The 20940-nt window shown below is 44.6% G+C and overlaps 3 protein-coding genes and 1 long non-coding RNA gene across 6 annotated transcripts; 1 reads left to right on the plus strand and 3 right to left on the minus strand.

Annotated features, from left to right (window-relative positions):
• Positions 1-88: 88 nt before the first annotated feature.
• Positions 89-2031, minus strand: rln1 (relaxin 1). The gene is made up of 2 exons (XM_076044993.1): positions 1437-2031; positions 89-543 (listed from the first exon to the last, which is right to left on the minus strand). The coding sequence occupies exons 1-2, from the start codon at positions 1630-1632 to the stop codon at positions 257-259; spliced, it is 483 nt and encodes a 160-aa protein (XP_075901108.1). The 5' UTR covers positions 1633-2031; the 3' UTR covers positions 89-256.
• A 135-nt stretch (positions 2032-2166) lies between these two features.
• On the minus strand, positions 2167-13361 carry plgrkt (plasminogen receptor, C-terminal lysine transmembrane protein). 2 transcript variants are annotated; one of them, XM_076044991.1, is made up of 5 exons: positions 13315-13361; positions 10498-10593; positions 4091-4221; positions 3885-3994; positions 2167-2930 (listed from the first exon to the last, which is right to left on the minus strand). In XM_076044991.1, exons 1-5 carry the CDS (start codon positions 13321-13323, stop codon positions 2803-2805), a joined length of 474 nt encoding a protein of 157 aa, XP_075901106.1. In that variant the 5' UTR covers positions 13324-13361; the 3' UTR covers positions 2167-2802. The 2 variants fall into 2 exon arrangements, with proteins under 2 accessions (XP_075901106.1, XP_075901107.1); XM_076044992.1 differs by lacking the exon at positions 13315-13361 and adding an exon at positions 11268-11467.
• Positions 13362-13554: 193 nt separating this feature from the next.
• On the plus strand, positions 13555-19786 carry LOC142900504 (programmed cell death 1 ligand 2-like). 2 transcript variants are annotated; one of them, XM_076044822.1, is made up of 6 exons: positions 13555-13631; positions 15265-15467; positions 15908-16164; positions 16610-16706; positions 16988-17254; positions 19062-19786. In XM_076044822.1, the coding sequence occupies exons 2-6, from the start codon at positions 15413-15415 to the stop codon at positions 19244-19246; spliced, it is 861 nt and encodes a 286-aa protein (XP_075900937.1). In that variant the 5' UTR covers positions 13555-13631; positions 15265-15412; the 3' UTR covers positions 19247-19786. The 2 variants fall into 2 exon arrangements, with proteins under 2 accessions (XP_075900937.1, XP_075900938.1); XM_076044823.1 differs by having other exon boundaries at positions 15911-16164.
• Positions 15590-17100, minus strand: LOC142900505 (uncharacterized). The gene is made up of 2 exons (XR_012928900.1): positions 16967-17100; positions 15590-16836 (listed from the first exon to the last, which is right to left on the minus strand). It is a non-coding gene; the product is annotated as an uncharacterized LOC142900505 (long non-coding RNA).
• Positions 19787-20940: the final 1154 nt, after the last annotated feature.

The following is a 20940-nucleotide window of genomic DNA, read 5'->3' on the forward strand; positions in this document are numbered from 1 at the left end:
CCGGTGAACACAAAGCAGACGGCCAGGAGTTTTAAACAGACTGATCCCAGATCATCCGACTCCTCCAAAAAGATCAAACATCACCACATTTCATATGAACACGACATTGAAAATTTATTCAGGCTGATGAACACAGTACAGGGTCGCTTCACTGAACAAAACCAACAAAAGAAATATACATGAGGGGGAGGAAGGGAGCATGTGACAGGAAGTGAACCCAAGTCTCTCCACGGAGCAAACTTTTTTTCCGCCGACCTCAGCACAAACGTCCGATGTCATTTTTGGTGCAGCCTTGGCTGCAGCACTTGCCGGCCACGCCCAGAGAAAAGTTCCTCTTCTTCTTGCTGGATGTGGGACCATCGGCTGGGACTAAATGCTGCTGCTGCTGCTGCTGCTGCTCCTCCTCCTCCTCCAGCTCCAGTGACCAGCCCCGCTGCCGGTAAAAAGCCACCAGGTCGGCCAGCGAGGACAGCGAGCCCAGAGCAGAGGTGACTTCTGGGAGGTCGGCAGCCGCGTCGGCGGTGAGGGTCCACTGGAGGGGACCTGCTGGAGGACGGCGAGACATCAGGGTCAATGCGCTCGGAAAACCACAGCGCTTTGGCTTTTCATGATAGGCAAACGTTTTGACCGGTGGGGCCACAGTGGGTTCTGAAATGTGACAGAGTCATTTTGAAATGACTCTTAAAAGACAGAACACATTGGATGAAATATAGCTATTTTATGACTTAATTACTGCCAACATAATTTCTTCAAGTTCAGCGGGCCACATATGGCCCCCCCAGGTCATAGTTTGCCCACGCCTGCACTAGAAATTCAACTGCATATTTTGCTTTTTCTTTGGAATATTTCCAAACCTCGGTCACCGTGAGCTGACCGTGGTGCTGAAATACGAAGCTCGGCCACTCGGCGTTTCCTCCGAGTTCGGTTTGATTTAAAAGAAACCAGCGGTTTTCTGGGAAGATGTTGTATTGCACATAGACAGGAAGTGCTTTCTCAAAAATTACCCATTGTCATTCTGTGGTGTCTTAATTCAGGAAAAAAAAAATAGATTGCAACACGCACTCTCAAATAAGAATGCTGAGGTGCAAGGCCCAAGCAATTCGATTTAAAAAATGAAAAACGGCCAGTGACACTTTAGTGGCCATCTCAAAAATGTTCAATAGTCTCACTGACAGTCAGACAATTACACATCTTGAGTGAGACTATTGAACATTTTTGAGATGGACACTTAAGCGCCGCTTGCCTTTTTTAATTTTTTGGGTCTTAATTTGCAAAAAAATACACCAAAAATGAAAGCGCTTAAAAACTCTCACTAAGAAATTAAGAACACCCAGAAATAAAACAAAATAAAAACATCATTTAATTGTGAGTTATAAACAACTCACAATTCACGAAAGCCAAAACAAACTAAACAGATTTCTGCAAATCCGACTCACCTGAGCTGCTCTCGGCCGAGCGTCTCCAGCGAGAGCCTCCGCAGGTGAAGATGACGGCCCGGATGAACTCGCGGCCGCACAGCTTGACGCCGTAGTCGCGCGGCACCACCAGGCGGCTCATGAGCTCCGCCTGCAGGCAGTGGCACACGCAGCCCAGGCAGACGGCGGCAACGGCCAGCGTCGCTCCCCGCAGCATCTCCCCCTGCTGGTGCTGGTGCTGGTGGTGGTGGTGGTGGTGGTGCTGGTGGGAGCTGGTGGGAGCTGGTGGGGGATGACTGGGGAGGTGTGGGTGGGTGGAGTCAGCTGAGCTCCACCTTTCTGATCTCTGCTTCTTGGGAAGCCGCCAAGATTTTTCTTTCCTTCTCCCGGTGGTGTTGCAGAGCGCCGCTCCTCCTCGTCTTCGTCTTCCTCTTCTTCTCTGCCTGCGTAACCTTCGCCCCCCAACTTATGTGCTCCCACACCACCCTCCCCTGTAGCGCCTCCCCTACCAAGCCCCGCCTCCTGCCGGCGTGCACACGCGTCACTTAGGTCGGCGACGATGACGCGCTGGCAATTATTATTGCCTTCGTTTGAAGTTAAAGAGTGAAAGAGTGTTCACATTTGTCACTGCACTTGTTGCACTCTGAGTCAGACTGAGGGCAGAAACCCCTAGTGGCTGCCGTCTGCTGTTCAGGCTACCAATAGTAATAATAATAATAATAATAATGATAATAGACAGTGATTGGAGAAATTATTAATCACTCTTTTTCAGTTTTTATTCTTACATGGATTCACAATCACAAACAGGTTTCTGTCAAACACAATCACACAAAACACACTGTAGTAACATCAGTGCCTGGTTAATATTTCCCATCCCTTTATTATCCCACTGACCATAAATTAAGGTTGCAGCTGCACAGTGAAATTGGAAGCTGGAAGGAAAATTCGACTTTGGCAGAAGGAAGCAGATTTTCCCCCTCTGGGCTGCGTAAGTGCTGCAATCTGAGACCAGTTGTGCTGCCTCTGTGTGTAACAGGAAGGCAGTGCGTGAACGTCAGCGGCTCAGATATTATTAGTTAAGGTTTTTGGTTTTTTTGGAGCCCGCTGAAAAGCAAAAAAAAAAGAAAAAAAAAAAAGAAAGAAATTCTGCTCTGTTTAAAACTGCACAAGAGCTTATTGAGTGATTAAAACAATCATTTTTAATTTCCCCCGCTTGGAGTGTTGACATGCGTGTACCCTGCGTGCCAGAATCATTTCTTTTGCGAAGCTCTTTTTTCCAAAAATTGAGAAATGACATTTTTTCAATTTCTTTTTTCTGCTCGGTCCGTTTCGCCGACTAAAAATCGGAGGGTTTGAAAAAGTCGGACTGACTGTGAGAGGGAAGCGGTCATCGCTCCAGCAGCGAGCCCAGGCTGCTTCGTGCCCGCCGCTCCTTCTCCACGCTGTCGAACGTCGGCATCCCGTGAGGCATCTCCAGGCGATCGCGCTCAGAGTCCATGATGCTCTCGGCTTCCCCTGCAGAGGGCGACATCAAGTCGTTTTCTCAAGTATCGTTGTGTGTACTAAAAAAAAACAACAATTATAATAAACCAAACTGCCGGCCTCATAGAAAATGCAGGTATTCAAAGTATCCATGCACTTGGTTCATTACAGCTCCAGATTTAAAGTGAAATCTGCTTTGCTGTTTTGACAGCCGAGCTGAACAGCGCTGAAGCCGATGCGTCACAGTGAGGTATCGCGGGAAAAAAAAACAGCACACATAAAAACTAAATCCAGCGCATTGTACATTATGATGGAAATGAAGCGGATCCACCGTGTCTTCCAATCACTGACTTCCTGCCTGAATGATTCCACCTGCTGCGATTGACGCGGTCACGACGCGCCGATGGAAAGTCACGGAAAACAAGCTAGCTTAGCGAAACAAATAGTTCCCTGAGGTAAATGCTACTGTACGGCGGTAATAAGTGAATCGCAGTGCCTGTCAATACTAGCGTTAATACTGAATCGTAACATTCTTTTCAACTGTGTCATTTCGGGCATATTCATTTGATATGCAAGCTGTCAGAAATGTGTGCAAGGTGTTAAACCGTGATAAACATTGCATAGAACCTTTAAATCCTGAATTGATATACCTATGATATTTTACGTTGGAAAATGACTATGTCACAGATAAGTGCTTTGTGTGTCATTATTTTTGATGTACAGTATTTGTTTCAAAATATATCAAAAAGAGTACAACAGCATAACACAGGCGTGACGATTTAAGCAAGTTAGGTTCAACTGAAGTCCAAAATGGGCGGCGAAAGTAAAGAATATAATTGTGACTAATCGATAGATGTGCGAGATCTAGCACCGCCTACTGGTCATAAAGCACGCTGCGCCACGTTCATGTTGCGCTCCAAAAAGCTCCCTTTTGCAAAGTGTTCTCTTTTAACGTGGATGGATTTATTTCATTTCATTCCATTTTACCTCTCATGCGCTGGATAAGAGTCCCGTAGCCGGTGTCCAGCTGGTAGGCCAAGACGAAGCTGAGCGGGACGAGCGGAGCCACCAGGCCCGGCCTCCGTGCTTTGACGGCACTGAAGGAGAATCAGCCAATAGAAGAAGAAGAAGAACTGAGTTGTTGGGCTCAGACGTTGAACGCTGCCCCACAGCTCCGCCCTGTCAGGACTCACCCGGCCGTTAGTCCCAGCGAGGCCAGCGTGAAGAAGGTGCCGTAGTACTTGAGGAACTCCCTGGACCAGGCCATCTGCATGGCCATCTGCCGCTCCCTCATCTGGTTCTGCATCACCATCTGGCGCTCCATCTGCAGGAGGGGACGCGTGGACGGCAACACCATCATCTTCATCTTCATCATCTTCATCATCATCATCATCAACACCACCTTCATTAGCACCAGAGCCATTATCATCTTCATCATCATCAACACCACCTTCATTAGCGCCACAGCCATCATCATCATCATCATCATCATCACCTTCATCATCATCATCACCTTCATCATCATCAATACCACCCTCATTAGCACCAGAACCATTATCATCTTCATCATCACCTTCATCATCCTCAACACCACCTTCATTAGCACCAGAGCCATTATCATCTTCATCATCACCTTCATCATCATCAACACCACCTTCATTAGCGCCACAGCCATCATCATCTTCATCATTATCATCACCTTCATCATCATCAACACCACCTTCATTAGCACCACAGCCATCATCATCTTCATCACCTTCATCATCACCATCGGTGATGGTGATGATGGTGAGGAAGGTGATGGTCCCTCACCTTCATCATTGTCATCATCACCATCACCTTCATCAACATCATCATCATCAGCTCCAGAGAAACTAAAAGCAGGACTGGATATGAAAACACTAGTACATACAGTATGTCTAGAGTAGACAGACAGTGGGACAGCTGGATGGACAATAGAGAGGGTCGAAGGTGACACAGTGTTCATGCCGATAAAGTTTTTTCTTCTTCTCTCCAAACACCGCCTCCAGTCTGACAGTGGGTGCTGCCCAGCCTCCAGCAGAACAATCCCAGAAAGACAGACGGACGAGAGGGGTGACGTCTCAAAGTCTGAATTCATTCACTGATGTCCCAAAATGAGGGTTTCACGTCTGGTTTTCAACTCAAAAAACAAAACAAAAAACCCTCTGACTTGCTGATGATGCAAAGGTTGCGACAGCCACAATACTGTTCCACTACTAGTAGTTGCTCAGCCAACTACAGCCGTGTTGTTTATTTTGTTTATTTTTTTTTTTTTTTCAATTATCGTCCTTCAGAACCTGCATGAATTCCTCACAGGGACACAGGGGAGGTCAAACCGATCATCTTGGCATCTTTGAGACAACGTCGGAGGAATTCACCAGTCAAGGCATGGATGGGGGTGAAGAGGGGAGGGCGTCCTCAGGAACAGCAAGGGCCAGAATTAAACTGCTCAGACTGGACCAGCAGGTCGACGGTGACGAGCGGCCCAGCGGTTCTCTGAGGACAGAGACGAGAGGAGCACCTCACCCTCACCCACACCCACACGCAACCTCACTCACTCGAACCCTCACCCACCTTCACCCTCACTCACCCTCCAGTAGTTAACACAGTGCGGCAGCAAACACGTGATGGACTTGTATGAATTTCTGAACCCCCGACATCATTCATCGACTTGCTGCTCGCTGCCTCCTTCATGCAGCGCAACTGTGGATCATTAAACCAGAAATTAAAAATACGCATTAAGGTGAATAAACCTCAGCGGTGGCTGCACGGTGGGGGGGAGGGGCTGCAATCACTGAGCCGTGGCGTCACTGGCAACTAAAAGCACATTTGAAGCCACTTCTCATGATGAAGCACAATCAGCTCTTAAATCTGAGAATAATGCGTTTATGGAGCACGCTGTTGGCCTGATTGTACTTCAATCAACATCCTTCACCTCACCCCCCCCCTCCCCACACACACACACACACACACACACACACACACACACACACACACACACACACACACACACACACACACACACACACACCCTTTCAACATTAAACACCACTCTGCACCTCAACTGTTTGCTTATGGTGACACACAGTTTAGTCACGCCAATGCTTTTTTTTCTTCCCTTCTCTCTTTCTCTCTGCCGCCCCTCGAGCAGTCAAGCTGATTGACCCCTTCAACAACCTAATAATTAAAACATTAGTGACGCAGGGGAGAAACTCTGTGCTATTTGAAAAGATTCCTGCAGGTTTTTTTTTTTTTTTTTTTTTTATTTGCTGCGGTTGTTTGTCCGGAAGTCATCAGCAGGTGGAATCCCTCAGCGGCCAGCTGCAGGAAGGAGGAAGCTTTCCGACTCTTCCAAAGACACTCCTGAGTCGGAGACACTCTGCCGTGTCGAAATAGCAGAGAAATATTACAGCTTTTTCCAGAAAAAAAAAAAATCCCATTCATTTCAGCCTTTATAAACAGGAAAAAACAGGCGCTTTTTTTTCTCATTACAAATCCTTATATTAATCATTCTTCTTCTTCTTCTATTATATTTGAATTATTCTTTTACTCTCGATGCACATTTCATGAACTTTTCAAGCAATTAATCGATTCTTGATTAATTGTCGATTAAGAATTTAACTGATTAAATGAAATTAGTCGCAAATCATTTTCTACACAGATAGTTAATATTATAACAGTGTAGTGGCAGGAAAGAGCAATCCACCTGTCGATACTGTGACGGTCAAAATATACCTAGAACAAGTTAGTTTTAAAGAACAGTTTTGAGTTGACCCATTAGAAGGAAAAGTCAGAGGATTAATGTTTAGGGTGTTTTTACTGTTCTTTACTGTTCTCATGTAAAAATGGGTCACATTGAACCCTCAATATTATTTAAGGGTTAAATAATGAGTTCCTTACACATTTTTCACTTTCACAAATTTAGGTTGTCAGGAAAAATCGCCGGTTATCAAATAATGGTTCATCGATCGATAAGGTCAATCAAATAACGATGAATTAATTAATCGATCATTTGCATCACTACTTCAGGATAAATAAAGCATCTATCAATCTATCTATCTATCAACCAATCTATCTATGTATCAATCTATGTATCCATCCATCCATCCATCTAAAACAGTGTGAAACAAAGAGCAGCCAATGAAATCAACCAGCACAAAGTCTGAATTTCACAAGAACCTTTTGGTGGAAGCAGCCCTGGAAATGACTCAGGTGTTGAGCTGCACCACGATTTGTTTTACACACACACACACACACACACACACACACACACACACACACACACACACACACACACACACACACACACACACACACACACACACACACACCAGATTAGAGTTTTCAGAGAAGTCCAATAAAGTTGGAATTATTACAAAAAAAAGTACACACTTCCTGTCCAGCGCTTTCGTTACATTCATATAAATTCCAAATCCAAGTCACTGCTGAACAACTCCCGTCATTAACGTCATCTGCAAGAAGCTCCGCGGTCGGCAGCCAACGCCCTGCCCCGCCCCGCCCCGCCCCGCCTAATGCCAATTAAGAGGAGCACAATGGAAATGTTTGCACAGGATCAAATTGTCCCTTCAGTTTAAAAGAAAAAACGGCTTCAACGACGGGCGAGTGGGAACACGTTGCAGCCTGGGATTAAACCAGCCAACCACCGCGAGGCAGCGAAGGGGAAGCGAAGGAGACAAACGAGCCGTGATGTGCGAGCAGAGCCGAGGTGGCAGCCGGAGTCGCTGACATTTTCCAAAGGCCGCCAGTTTGCTGGGCGGGAGGTCAAGCACGGGATCGTCGTGCTCCACGTACCGTTTCAAGAACAAATAGATAAACACGCATTCAAAAAAATGAAATCAAAGAAGTTTTTTGATTGATTTGAAACATTTTTTTTAATGACCGGGGGGAGAAAACTCCCCCTGAAACACCCCCCCCCCCTTTTTTTTTTTTTAAACCCCTGAGGGAAACAAGGTCGCGGCTGACGTCAATCCCGGTGTCACGAAAACACGCACGGTCACGACGCGGCAAATTAAATTTCCACCAATGTCCAACATAGATAGAACCCGCGGGTCCGCCACCGCCACCGAGTCCAAAGCTTTGGGCAGAACAGGCGGAAGACGTTTAATGGAAAAAAAGAAGAAAGGGGGGAAAAAAAAAAGGATCAATTAAGAATGAGTGATGAGACTGGAGGTCATTTGGAAGCAATCATCTCTGACATCTTAATGCGAGGGGGAGGCAACAGCTGCTGCCGCACAAATATCCTCAAATTGGCGGGGTCAATCTCACTCATTACATTTGCAGACGTTAAAAAAAAAAATAAAAAAATATATATATATATATATATATATATATATATATATATATATATATATATATATATATATATATTTATATATATAAAAATGACTTTTCCATTGAAAAAAAAAAAAAAAGGTGCCGACGTTTTCTCCCTTTCAGGGAGCGCGAGGCAACGTTCAACCACGTCTGAGTGGTTTCATCAATCAGAGTTACGGAGGGAAAAATTAAAGGCAGCGTCTCAAAAATGAAACCGCGCCGACGGTCGAACGACAGCGAAGGAGAAACATCACAGCCGAAAACGGGAAAGGAAAAAAAATCAAAAAAAAAACACTATTAAATATGAGGGGAGCTGCAAATTAAATTGAAGGAGATGCTCAAACATGTGCCTCCCATCAAGCCGTGACTCATTGTCTCGCTCTGAAACTCGATTTCTTTCTTTTCTCTCTCTTTTTTTTTTTTTTTTTGCAATCAGAGAGCGATGTTAGTCATCATCCCAGGGTGTTTACAGCGCAAGAGAGTCGCAGGCGCACGCAAGACGAACCCTGGGCGTGAGCCCGGTAATGTCGTTGCCTTTATGACAGTCACACATCCCACCTGCTGCTCGGCAGCTCACAGGCAGCGATAAATCACCGCAGATTGGCCCCAAAAAGGCAACTAAGGCAATATTTTCACGGCGCAAAGCAACTGGAAAAACGTAATGAGCGCAATAAATTTGGTTTTAACCCCTTCCAAGATGGATTCGTCCTGATTCTGCCGAAAGCAAACTATCACAATAAAATATAATTACCATCGTTTCTCTTTTGGCGCCGGTACCTTTTGTTTTTGTTCCCCTCCGTGAAAAGGAGACGACAACGGCGCCGGTTTCTCTCCACGGAGCCGTTTTATGGAGCGATTCGCCAAGAAGTGGGATCGATTCTGGGCCCGGTTCTCAAACGGTTAACGGAAAGAAGACGTGTTTTGACTTACTGCCCTTCTTGACAGTGTGTTGGCGCAATGGAAGTGTAAATTCCCACATGACTGCAGATAAATCATAACTTATCAAAGGAGCAAACAATGAGTCAGGGAATTTTCTTTTTTGGAGGGGCTTGGGGGAATTTGTCTTTATCTCACATGATGGAGCGCTCAACATCAACTGGAAAAATAACAACGGGCGCAATTATGGTTATCAGATCATGTGAATAGATAGTTAACTGGACACCGCTCGATCAACAATGCTCGGCCAGCAGCGCGAGGCTAAGGTCCACCGCCCGGAAGGCCTTTCGAGCTCGTTAACCCTTCAGAACTTCACCCTCAAATAATAATAAAAAACACTAGAACCCAGGACTGAAGCCGCGTTCAGACGAGTGCAGCCCAAAATCCGATTTTTAGCCCATCCAGATTGAAACCGGGTGGCTCTTTGGTCGTCTGAACACTCACAAATCACATGAAATACGATTTTTGCAAAACGGATTGAAACCACGATTGGGAGGTAGTTCCAAATGGCATTTGGACGGATGCGTCTCAGTCTGAACAGCTCCAAACACACCCATCGGTTTAGACTGTCCGTGACGCAAGACCCAATGTGCCAGACCAGAGGGCGCCATTCCAGGTGCGGAGCTGGAACGTAATGGAGCAGACAGAAGAAGTAGAAAACAGCAGTTCCTGGACAGAGGAGGAAACTCACTGCCTCATCAGTGTGTGGGGAGATACAGTAGCTCCGTTCAAGCCATTGAGTTTTTGCAACTATATGACGTCACACACTACACACGCTGCATGACGCCTGGACTCCGCGTTGCTACAGCAACCTGTCGGATGGTAATAGAGCCACCCCAGCCCTAAAAAAAAAAACAACCTGATTTGAGAAGGAATCTGATCGGAATCAGATTCGCCTGCAGTGTGAACGCAGCCTTAGCGCAGAGGGAGTCGCCCTCCTTGGACGAGACAATATGTCCAAGAGGAACCTGGTTGAATGGTTTCCACCCTGCGCTCTGCATCATGAAGACGGGCAGCGGAGCCCCAGAACGGCCGTCACGAATGTCGTTCATGTCGTGGCGTCGCCAAACGAGCCGAGTGGGTTTGACTCCCGGCTACAAGAGAGACTGCGGGTAAATTAGTATAGATTCGATTTTTGCAACACCAAATCAATGCATCTGTGATGCTTGGAGTTGAGACAAAGACGACTTTTCGCGTATTTCTTTGATTTCTGTTGTTTTGTGAGGACTCGAACTGCACCAAGCAGTCCAAAAAGTCAACATTTACATACCCAATAAAGGGCTGCTGTGGCTGAATTAACTGGACTCACCTGCAGCCGAGCATTGTGAAGCATGAACTCCTGTTGCTTCTTCATGTTTGCATCCAAGGACTTGGACAGTAGGAACCCCATGGTGGTGCTGTTGCTCTGAACACATACGTACAAGGGGGGAATTTATTACACAGCTCAAGTCAGAGTACATTTGGTGAAAAAGAGAAGAAGACATTACTGGCTATCATAAACAACCTGTGTGTGATTTTTTTTTTTTTTTTTTAATTTTCAATATGCAAATTTGACAATGCTTCCTAAATGCTATTAAGCAATTCCCCCAACATAAAATAAATTTAGAGGAAACAAAATTATTAAAACAGAAATGAAACAAAAGTGACTTATTCAAAAAGGAGCGAGAAGAAGCATAGCTTGCGATGAATGTGGTTACACAACAAAAACTACAATGGACAAATTACACACTTCACCTTTTATTAAATTTAGATTGCTCTCTGATTCATAATTTTGCCCAATCAGCGAGAACATATTACAAATCAGACCGTTTTGTGTCATTCAATCAAATTTATCGACGGTCCCTAAATTAAACCGTTTAACAGTTTTCAGTCAGTGCATTCAGGCGCCTGACTTGACGCCAATTGCGGCTAACTCTTCCACACCAGGTGTTTTTTTTTTGTTTTTTTATTTTTTTATGTATTATTTATATGTTTGTTTTGTTAATTTGTTTGGAGACACGCGTTCCCTCCGCTTGACGATAAGTTTTTAACCTTGACTGAAAGTTTGGCTGACCGAGTGCAATGTTAGCTGCTACCTACCCTGGCAGACTTCGGGAACGGCGAGCAAAAACGGCAGTGACGCAAAACAAAGTTTTGTTTTAGCAACACTTCAGCGACATATCTCTGCGATCCTGACAGACGCGGTGTGTGTACATTTCACATACGTCTACAGACTCGCTCGGTGTGCTTCCGCCCCGAATCGACCCACAGCAAGACCAGGCAGCTAACTTCCGCCCACGGCCTCTTGGGTTATGAATGGGAGAATCAACGCTACTTCCGGCGAAGCTTTCAAAAATAAAACGCGCCGACAGGCACGCCTGCGATGTCAAATTAAAATTGCATGAGTAGTTAAATAAACTAAAATGAATAATAATAACAAGAAAACCCAAGTACAAGTAGTACAAGCTCAATGGAATAAAACGTGAGATCAAAATTGAGATCGTGGGGAAAATGCACACTTGAAACAGGAAGAAATGGTTGACTGACCGCATGAGGGATTTCAGACATGCGCAACACAAACAATACAAAGCCTGGAGGAAAAAGTTGCAAGATTCACGATCTAATGGGGGAAGGGCTTCTGCTAACAAGGATTGGTTGTGTTTTATTGGATTTGAGGTGGGTCGGTAGTCCTGTTTAGTAGGTACATGGCTCCCTCTGCTGGTCCAAAAGCGTAATTTTAACAACGTAATTGGGATTTTTATTTTATTTTATTATTATTATTGTTGTTTTTTGTTGTTGTTGTTGTTGTTGTTGTTTTTTTCAAATAAACCCATAATAAATAATAATAATAATAATAATAATAATAATAATAATAATAATAATAATGATGATAATAATGCAAAGTCTAATTAAATGGTAAAATACAAGTAAGTGTTCTGACCCAGTGAAGTTATATCAGCCTGGGTTCAATACTGGGACTCTTCGTGCAGTCTTTGATTTCATTCTCACTCACATGTGAAGCTTCAGTGGAGCTTAACAAGCCAAGCTTTGCAACGCTTGCAAGCTTCCAACCTGGCGGCGGCAGATACAGCATAATAAACTGCACACAAGGAAACCCCGTATTGCGTTTTGCCAGTGCAACACACAGTTCCTGCTGCGAGATTTGATCCTGTCCTTGCTCGAGTCAAAATCTCCAGCTGCGTCTTTTGAAAGACAAGATCGTTATCTCCTCAGTGAGAGGGTGATGAGTGCGATCAGCATCAGAGATCTGATGACAAGTCGCAAAGGGAAAGGTCACCTGATCACAGACCGATTATCAGTTGTGTGTTCTCTGAATCGAGGTCCCTTGAGACACCTCGATACTGGGAAATTTCTCATCGCGGTTATTTCCTCGTCAAACTTCCAGGTCGTTCAATGTACAGATCTGGAATTTACTTAGATCAACATGTAGCACAAGTTACTGCGGAGCTGAGTACTTTTGCTGCTTCTTTCCGTCAGCAAACCAGGAAGACGCAGAAGAAGAAAAAGAAGAAAAATTGTCTAAAAGTGATTCTCAAAGTTCTCAATGTTCGGAGGCCCCAATTGGCCAATCACAGAAGTTTCAGAGGTCCCCCAGCAAACAGAGAGTCGGTCAGTTTCATTTCAGAGTCTCAACAAAGACTGAAACTCTGCGGCCATGGCTCGGGAAACAAGTCAAACACATCAAATACGGGAAAGAGGGCGAAAATAAAAGCTGCTGACCCAGGTCCCCCCCCCCCAAAGTGTCAATGATTCCTTCCTTCCTTCTGTGAGAGAAACGCGCTCAACCCAGGCAGGCAGCGACTCGATATTCGAGGTAATTTAACCTAACTGATGTTTACGCCTCCACGGCACTCATGCGCGCTGACGCACACACAGAACAAACAAACAAACAAACAAACAAAAAACTGGGGATGTTTATTTCATGCAAGAATAATAGTGACACTGAAGTATATTATAAACACCTCCAGAAAAAGAATACATCGTGTATTCATTCATTCATTCATTCATTTATTCAATCATTCAACAACAACAACAACGAAGATTTCGACTGAATTTTGAAGTCCTCTCCGGCCGCGCTTCATTTGTTGAAATTCTGAAGAACAGGGAGGAAAAAACAAAACAAAACCTGTGACATCAACAGGGAAAAAACGGTTTGTGATGCAATACAATCATGACACACCATTGATGCAGCACAGGTCTTCCCAGGAGCTTTTTTTTTCCCCCGGGAGGAAGTCGAACTACGGATACCGTAAGTCAAGTACGTCATCCGTGTCGGCAGAAACAAACTCCAATACTTTTCATGTGGTTTGTAAACTCCGCTTAAGGGAGGTGGGGAGGGGGAGGGGGAGGGGCCACTGCGCGGTCGGTTAATACGCGCGCAGTCACCGAGGCACCAGAGACGAGGAGACAACTCGGATTTCAAGCACTTCAGACCAGCTGCAGGTATGAGAGCTGTATCGTTGTAATATGAATTATATGATGATGGTTATGAATGATCAATTGTTAATATCAGTTGTGGCCATTTGCGTCATCATTTACTAAAATGCAGGTGAGAGGATGCCACTGCAGGACAGTGCTATTCTGTAGATATTTTCGCTGTGATAATACTTTCATACATGGCTTTGCTTAACAGAAGGATAATTACTGTTCTGTACTTTTGCTAAATTCCCCCCTCCAACATTTTAAAAATTCCATATTGTAACTTTTTTTTTTTTTAAATGGTGCAGCCTCATTCTATCGATGATATAACACAATATTATAGAACTGATGATTTGTTGGATCTTGTTTGTCAGAGACTAAAAACAAAGCAGTGTCAAAGGACAGAGCCGATGTTTTATGGGATGATTTGAAAAGTATTATATTCTCACTCACTGACCTTTCCCAGAAAGAGAGAAGGGCATGAATGGTCATAAACAGCCCAGTTACCTGTTTTAGTCAGCAGCTATTGATTGGGCATTACAACAGCACTTTACAGGAAAGCTCACTTATCTGCTTATCATTCAACAGTTTCATATGTCACATATGCAATATGCACCTAGGTTTTATAACTAACTTTTATAACACCAATACCATTATATACCTTTAGAGTGCATTTATCAAGTGTGGACAGACATTTTAAAAAAAGTAAATGTAGGTGTAAATAATCCAAAAACATTATCAAAGAACAAAAAGCAAAATAAATAGTCACTCAAATTATGTTTATTAAAGTTTAAGTTTAAGTAAAGTTATTTAAGTTTGGAGCAGGAGGCGCTCGTTTAGAGACCTCACTGAGAAGTCCAACAGACTTTTGTGAGCAAAAACAAAAAACAAAGAAATTAAACATAATGAAATAAAATACAGCATCTTTCTCCAAGTCTTGATGACATCATCAAAGCTGAACTTCGAGGAACAACTTCAGAACCTGGACATGTTTCAACAGCCTTCTGAGGAAGAAGACAATGAACCCTTTTACAATGCGCCTCAGTCGGTGAGATAGCAAAGCAGATGGGAAGACTCCATCCATCCTTCCATCCATCCATCCATCCATCCATCCTTCCATCCATCTCTTTTCTCTGGTCACAGGGCAGTGGAATCTATCCCAGCTGTATCAGAGTGAAGGTGGGGTTGCCCCCTAGACAAGTGAGCAGTTTATCACATCTCACTTGGCCTCACGCATGATGTCTCTGGAATGTAGAGTGTGAGGGGGAAGAACCAGGAGAACTCAAAGAACCTGGAGAACCAGGAGAACCAGGAGAACCCATTCAGACTTACTGGAGAACAAACTCCAGACAGAAAGATGCCCCAGGACTGAGGATCGAACTGGCAACCTTCTTGCTGAGAGGCAACAGCGCAAAGCTGGCGTGACTGAACATAAAAATAAAAAAAACGTGACTAATTTTTTTCCACGGAAACAAACAATTTTTGTGTTGCTGAGGTACTTTAGAAATGTTCACCGTGAGCAAAAACTGAGGGGGAAGAAGAAAACAAAAATAAACATGCAGAGTCATTCCCCGTGGCGGGGAAAACAGCCTTCCTCATGTGTGTCACGAGTCAAGCGTGGTTGTTTCTTACCCATTCCTCCGTCTCCTCTAAATAGTAAACAGGAAAACCCTCAGCGTGGCGCCTCGGGCTTTAGGACTTCCCGCCCGCTGTGCCGTGGCGCTGTGACGCACGCTGCTGCTGCTGCTGCTGGGAACACGTGAAGACGTGTGAAACTCCCTGCCGAAGTCTCGCCTTAGCTCCCAATGGACTGGGCCCTGCTTCTGCTTCTGCCGACACTGTTTCTGCGCACTCTCTCAGGTGGGTATCGTGACAAAAACAACAACCCACAAACAGTAGTGGCGGAGGTAGAAGTCTTTCCATGTGGTTTCCAGGAAGAGATCACTACATTAGAGGGGGTCAATACATAAGAAGATACCTGATATGTCCACATGACTGTCTTTGTTATCTCTCATTGTTACTGTAGTTGTTTGTATGTATTAAATGTTTGACCTCATAACAGTTGACCTATAAATTAGGTAATAGGAAATCTTCACCAATGTGAAAATCCATAATGAACCTATATCAGTTTGTTCCTACTGTCCTAACATTAGGTTTGGCGTTACATTAAATTTAAACTCCTATTTGAGTGTCTTGTCCCCAAGAACAAAATCTAGGCCAATCATTAAGTCAGAAATACATATAGAGAAAAAAGAAAAAAGATACGGTTCATCAATCAGCCCTGCTCCCTCCATCACCAGCAGTCCAGCTCCAGGTGGAGGCGGAGAGCACCGCCTACGAAGCGGTGTTCGGGGCAGATGTGGTGCTGGCCTGCAGGTTCCAGCCCAGGCTGTCCAACCCGCAGCAGAATCTGGAGGTGCAGTGGCACTGGGTCGCACCCGGCCCATCCAGGGAGGTGTACCGGCTGGAGGGTCAGGTGGAGAGCCAGAGTCCGTACTACCAGGGCAGGGCGACCCTCTTGAGGGAGCATCTGGAGGACGGCTGGATCAAGCTCAAGGTGAGGGAGAGAGAGACAGAGAGAGAGAGAGAGAGAGAGAGAGAGAGAGAGAGATTTATTGTATTTGTACACAGATTATAGAGCTAGATTCAACTAGATTTCTAGAACCCCAAAAGTCATATGAATCACTGTCCTATTGTGGGTTCCTTTCCATTCAACTCAAGTTGATGCAAGCGCATTTACATGAAAATCGTCACGAAATAACACGTTCATTTCACGTTTTTACGTGATAACGTGAAACTTTCACAAAACAATGTGAAAATGATCACGAAATAATGTAATAGTTTCATGTTATTTTGTGATAATCATCACTTAGAAACGTGATAGTTTCACATTATAACGTGATACTGAGCCCTACTTTTTTTTTTCTACAGTGGCAGCAATGCACTTCCGTATATTTGCATCTATATTTGACATATGTTTTCCTCTGATATGTTTTTCTCAGATCTCCCGCCTCCAGATCGGCGACTCTGGCACCTACCAGTGCATTGTCAAGACAGACGACGGAGCCGACTACATCGAAACCACTCTGTCTGTTAAAGGTGACTGCCATGATTACAACAGAGAAACTCTTTTTTTTTTCAAGGTTTTCAGAGATACTTTAGTTTGTCCACTTTAGGGAGGTGGGGGTGGGATTCTCTCTGCCATCATTTCTCGGCAGTGGCGCTCATTCTGAAAGCAAAAGTGAGCCAGATCAGATATTACTCAATTATTACACACACACACATACATAAAGGGCCATATCTGTCCAATCTTGCACAAAGTCGTGACCTTACGTGTCCTCAGTCGTTGCTTTCCTTACCCCCTGCCTCCTCTCCTCCAGCTCCGTACAAAACGGTGAGCAAGCACCTGCAGAAGGCCGCTGACGGCGAGCAGCTGCTGCTGACCTGCCAGTCCGAGGGTCACCCCAGGACTGCCGCCATGTGGCGGGACGGGCACGCACAGGCCATCAACTCCAACACCAGCTTTGAGCTGACGCCGCAGCAGCTCTTCAGGGCCAGCAGCCAGATCCACGTGTCGTCGGCGCTGAGGAACAACTACACCTGCAGCTTCCCGCACGGCGGCAACTCAGCCACCTTTCACATCACAGGTGAGACTTAAGGCTCCTGGGAAAACTCACTTCCTGCTCCTCCCTCACCTGCACCATCCATTGTCCTCGAAAAAAAAAAAAAGAAACCTGTCCAGAAAAGCACCTCTGTTTCCAGCTTCCAGCTGGTTTCAGACACAAGAGTCAACACCTTGTTGAGGGGTGAGTGGGGGGCACTAATCTTTTTTTTTTTCTTCGTTTTTTTTCCTTTTATTCAAAAATGTAGTTTACAGAAAAACAAAAAAATGGACAAAGCTGCATCAACTACATAACAGTAATATTGACAACTTAAGTCAAGAAGATACATTGGAAGTTGAAAAAGACAAAGAACCAAGAAATAAACAACAAAAAAAGAGACATCAGTGCCCTCTGTGACATCACAAACTACCAGCAGATTGATATGCTTCTGCGCAGCACGGATGACTCTTTCTGTCGAAACTGCGCTCACGAGTCGGCTCAGCGAGAGTGAAGCTGCACGTAGGACTCAGCTCAAACTCCTCCGAGCCCTTTAAACTGACTGCTTGGTGTGACTTCAGAAAGGAAACAAACAAACTGTCGCGGAGGCATCCAGCTCAGGCCAGGAGCACAATACCTTGGAAATTCTCACTCAATTCAACAGGAAGTGTGTGTTTTGCACTATTTTTCACTCCTCTACACAATACCTCAGTTTCCTGTTGTGTTGTGTGTTTCTTTTTTTGCGCCATCTGTGTTGACAGCAGAACAAACATCAGTCGAAGGCGTCTAAGGGCGACAAAAGCACAACGCAGGTGGCAACAGGGGAACGAACAAACTTTGTAGTTGCCAACATGAAAGGAGCTGTGTGAGTTAGCATGCGCTGCACATCGACATGCAGCTGCCTGAAGGAGTCATGTGCGAACTATTTGTCACTTGTGAACACAACGCAATAGGGTGTGCGTCCCCGTCCAGTAAGAGGAAGTTTGCACTGTTGCGTTCAGCTGGTGTGTTTGGTTATTTCCATTGCGGCGAACAGTGTTGAAGAAGAAGAAGAAGAAGAAGAAGAAGAAGAAGAAGAAGAAGAAGAAGAAGAGGCATTTGATGATTTAGACTTTCAAATTCAAATGTTCCTATTAATTCATTCATCGCCAGTGGCTGTGGGTGGGTTTGAGATCCGTGTGGGCGGTGAAATTCTGGTCCTTATGGTGGACCTGCACAGTCATGACACTGTGAAATAATACTAAAACTAAAACTACTACTATTACTACTACTTCTTCTTCTTCTTCTTCTTCTGCCGCATTGTCCGCAGTCGGGACGTGGGGGCAGCAGCCTCAGCACTACTCAGTACTACTACTACTAATAATAATCTAAAATTGAGGAAAATACCTGAAATTCCACAGGGCCAGAGTGGCGTAGTTTGGCTCAGATCATTTGGATGAGCAGCTCGGCCTCGTGATGCTGTGTCATTGTTCTGCAGCGTGATAAGCGTGCCAAGTATTACCTTGACGGCCAGAGTGTTTTGGAATTATCTGGAGTTGGATTGTGTACTGAAGAAAGGGCGCCGCTCAATCAAATACAACCGGCACTATGATCATGAATAATGGGAACTGCACCTTCCCATGTGACTTTAACCACCCAATAAATCCCCGCCTGAAAATACAAAAACAAAACATCAATCCCGTGTGAGTGGGTGTGACAGTTGGTGTATGTTGTTGTTGTTGTTGTTGTTGTTTTTTGCCAGTTTCTGTAAAATTCTGTGAACTTCCGGGTTTCTGCGGCCTCACGTGTTTTGTTTTTTTGTTTTTGTTTTTCTCGCGCGGTCCGGCTGACCTCTATCTTCCTCCTTCTCCAACAGGCGACGTGCCCGTCCCTTCGGACGGCCGGAAGGAGGCTCTGCTCGTCGCGCTGACCGTCGCCGGTCTCGTCACCGCCGCCACCGTGGCCACGCTCGTCCACCGGCGGCGGAAGAAGAGTCAGCGAAATTTTGAAGGGGCGTCCGGCGCTCCCGTCCGGCTTGCCCAGGACTGCGGGGAGGACTGAGGGCGAGTGGCGGCCGGTTGTGTGAGGCCGTTCGAAGGGACAGTTGGAGCTTTTCCCCCGCTTGCTGTAAAACCTTGGACTTCCTGTTGCAGCGAACTCTTGACAGAGACAAAGATATTTCCTGGTTGTGACGCAGGTCGAGCAGCCGTAGCGAGGAAAAAAAAAAAAAAAAAAAAAAAAAAAAAAAAAAAAAATATATATATATATATATATATATATATATATATATATATATATATATTTTTTTTTAACGTGTTTTTGGAATACAACAAAAGGCAAACTTTCACTGCGTCAAACGCGCTGCAAATGAGGAAGAGTTGCTGATATTAAGACGTTCATTTCGCCCCGCCCTCACAGTGACGTCAAGGGAAATTCAACACTGATCAGCGTGACCTTTTTTTTTCTTTTTTTTTTAACATTTACTTGCACAATTATTTATTAAAAATGTTGCACTGTGGCTGGGAAACACCCTGCTGGTTTTTGGCCTGTGTGTCTAGAAATCTGGGTTCATCTGTGAAATAAAATGACAGCGACAATGAATCACGGGTGGAGTTTTTCCCCACCAGGGAACACACACAGTTGTGTTTGTCACCAACGCCACCATCATTTTCATACCCACACACATGACCCTCCCGGTATGAATGTGTGAAACAATTCACGCACACACAAGTGCAGAAAAGCTGCTGCTGACTTTTTAGTCTGACGGTAAATTCTTTGCATCTCAGCATCAGTCTGTCTTTCTCTGTGTGTCTGTTTTGTTTTTCAATATGAATAAAAAAAAATGATAAATATAAAAGAGGAAACAATGCCCATCTGAGTTGTGACTTCAGAGTTACACAACTTTGTGAGGCTGAATGGAACAAATCTGCTGTTCAATATGTGAGTGGAGGTGTGTGTGAGACTGTGTGCACTTTTACCTGCTGTACATTAATGCAGCGTGATGGCCAAACACCGCCTGGGAGAAATGTTTCGGAACCAAACAAAAAAAGAGTCAAAGTGAAATGGAACCATGCTCACACTGAACATTGCCCACCGGTGTTTTTCTTAGCTGACAGGCTGCAGGAGCCTGCTGGTCACCGCAAGGAGATGCAAGTTTCTTCAATAATGCGGACGTGCTACCGTTTGAATTGTTGCCGAGCTTCTTTTTTTTTGACATTGCACAACCTCAAAATCAGTCTTACAGTAAAACCCGGTGGTCACTTCCCCTTTGACGGCCTTAAATATAGACTCGGAGTCAACACCTCTCCCTGCTGCATGGTTTCTCTTTGCAACTGGCCTCCCAAGCACGAAAATGAGGAAAATACAACTTCTTGTGATGCAGGGAAAAGACTCTAATGACTAAGAGAACAAGGCAGCGTGTGAACCTTTTTATATGGACTCAAACAAGTTTTGCTTCAATCTGAATATGGAACAAGGAACAAAGCTTAATATTATACAATAAATACATTCTTATTGCACACATGCAAAACAAAATTTCAAATAAAAAAAGAATCGTCAAAATAAATCAAATGTAAATAAAAATAATATGCCTCTGATTTGATTTGCAGCCTTCTGAATTAAATTTCAACAGCAACCTCTTTCCAGGGGTTAATAATACATTTATAAAATAAAATAAAATAACGACAATAAACCAATGAAGTCACAATAATGATATCTCCCCCCCAGCCAACACAATGCTGACTGACATCCGACGG

This window comes from Nelusetta ayraudi, unplaced genomic scaffold, assembly GCF_046127955.1.
Source record: "Nelusetta ayraudi isolate G7.1 ecotype Tasmania unplaced genomic scaffold, CSIRO-AGI_Nayr_v1 ptg000083l, whole genome shotgun sequence".
NCBI lineage: Eukaryota > Metazoa > Chordata > Actinopteri > Tetraodontiformes > Monacanthidae > Nelusetta > Nelusetta ayraudi.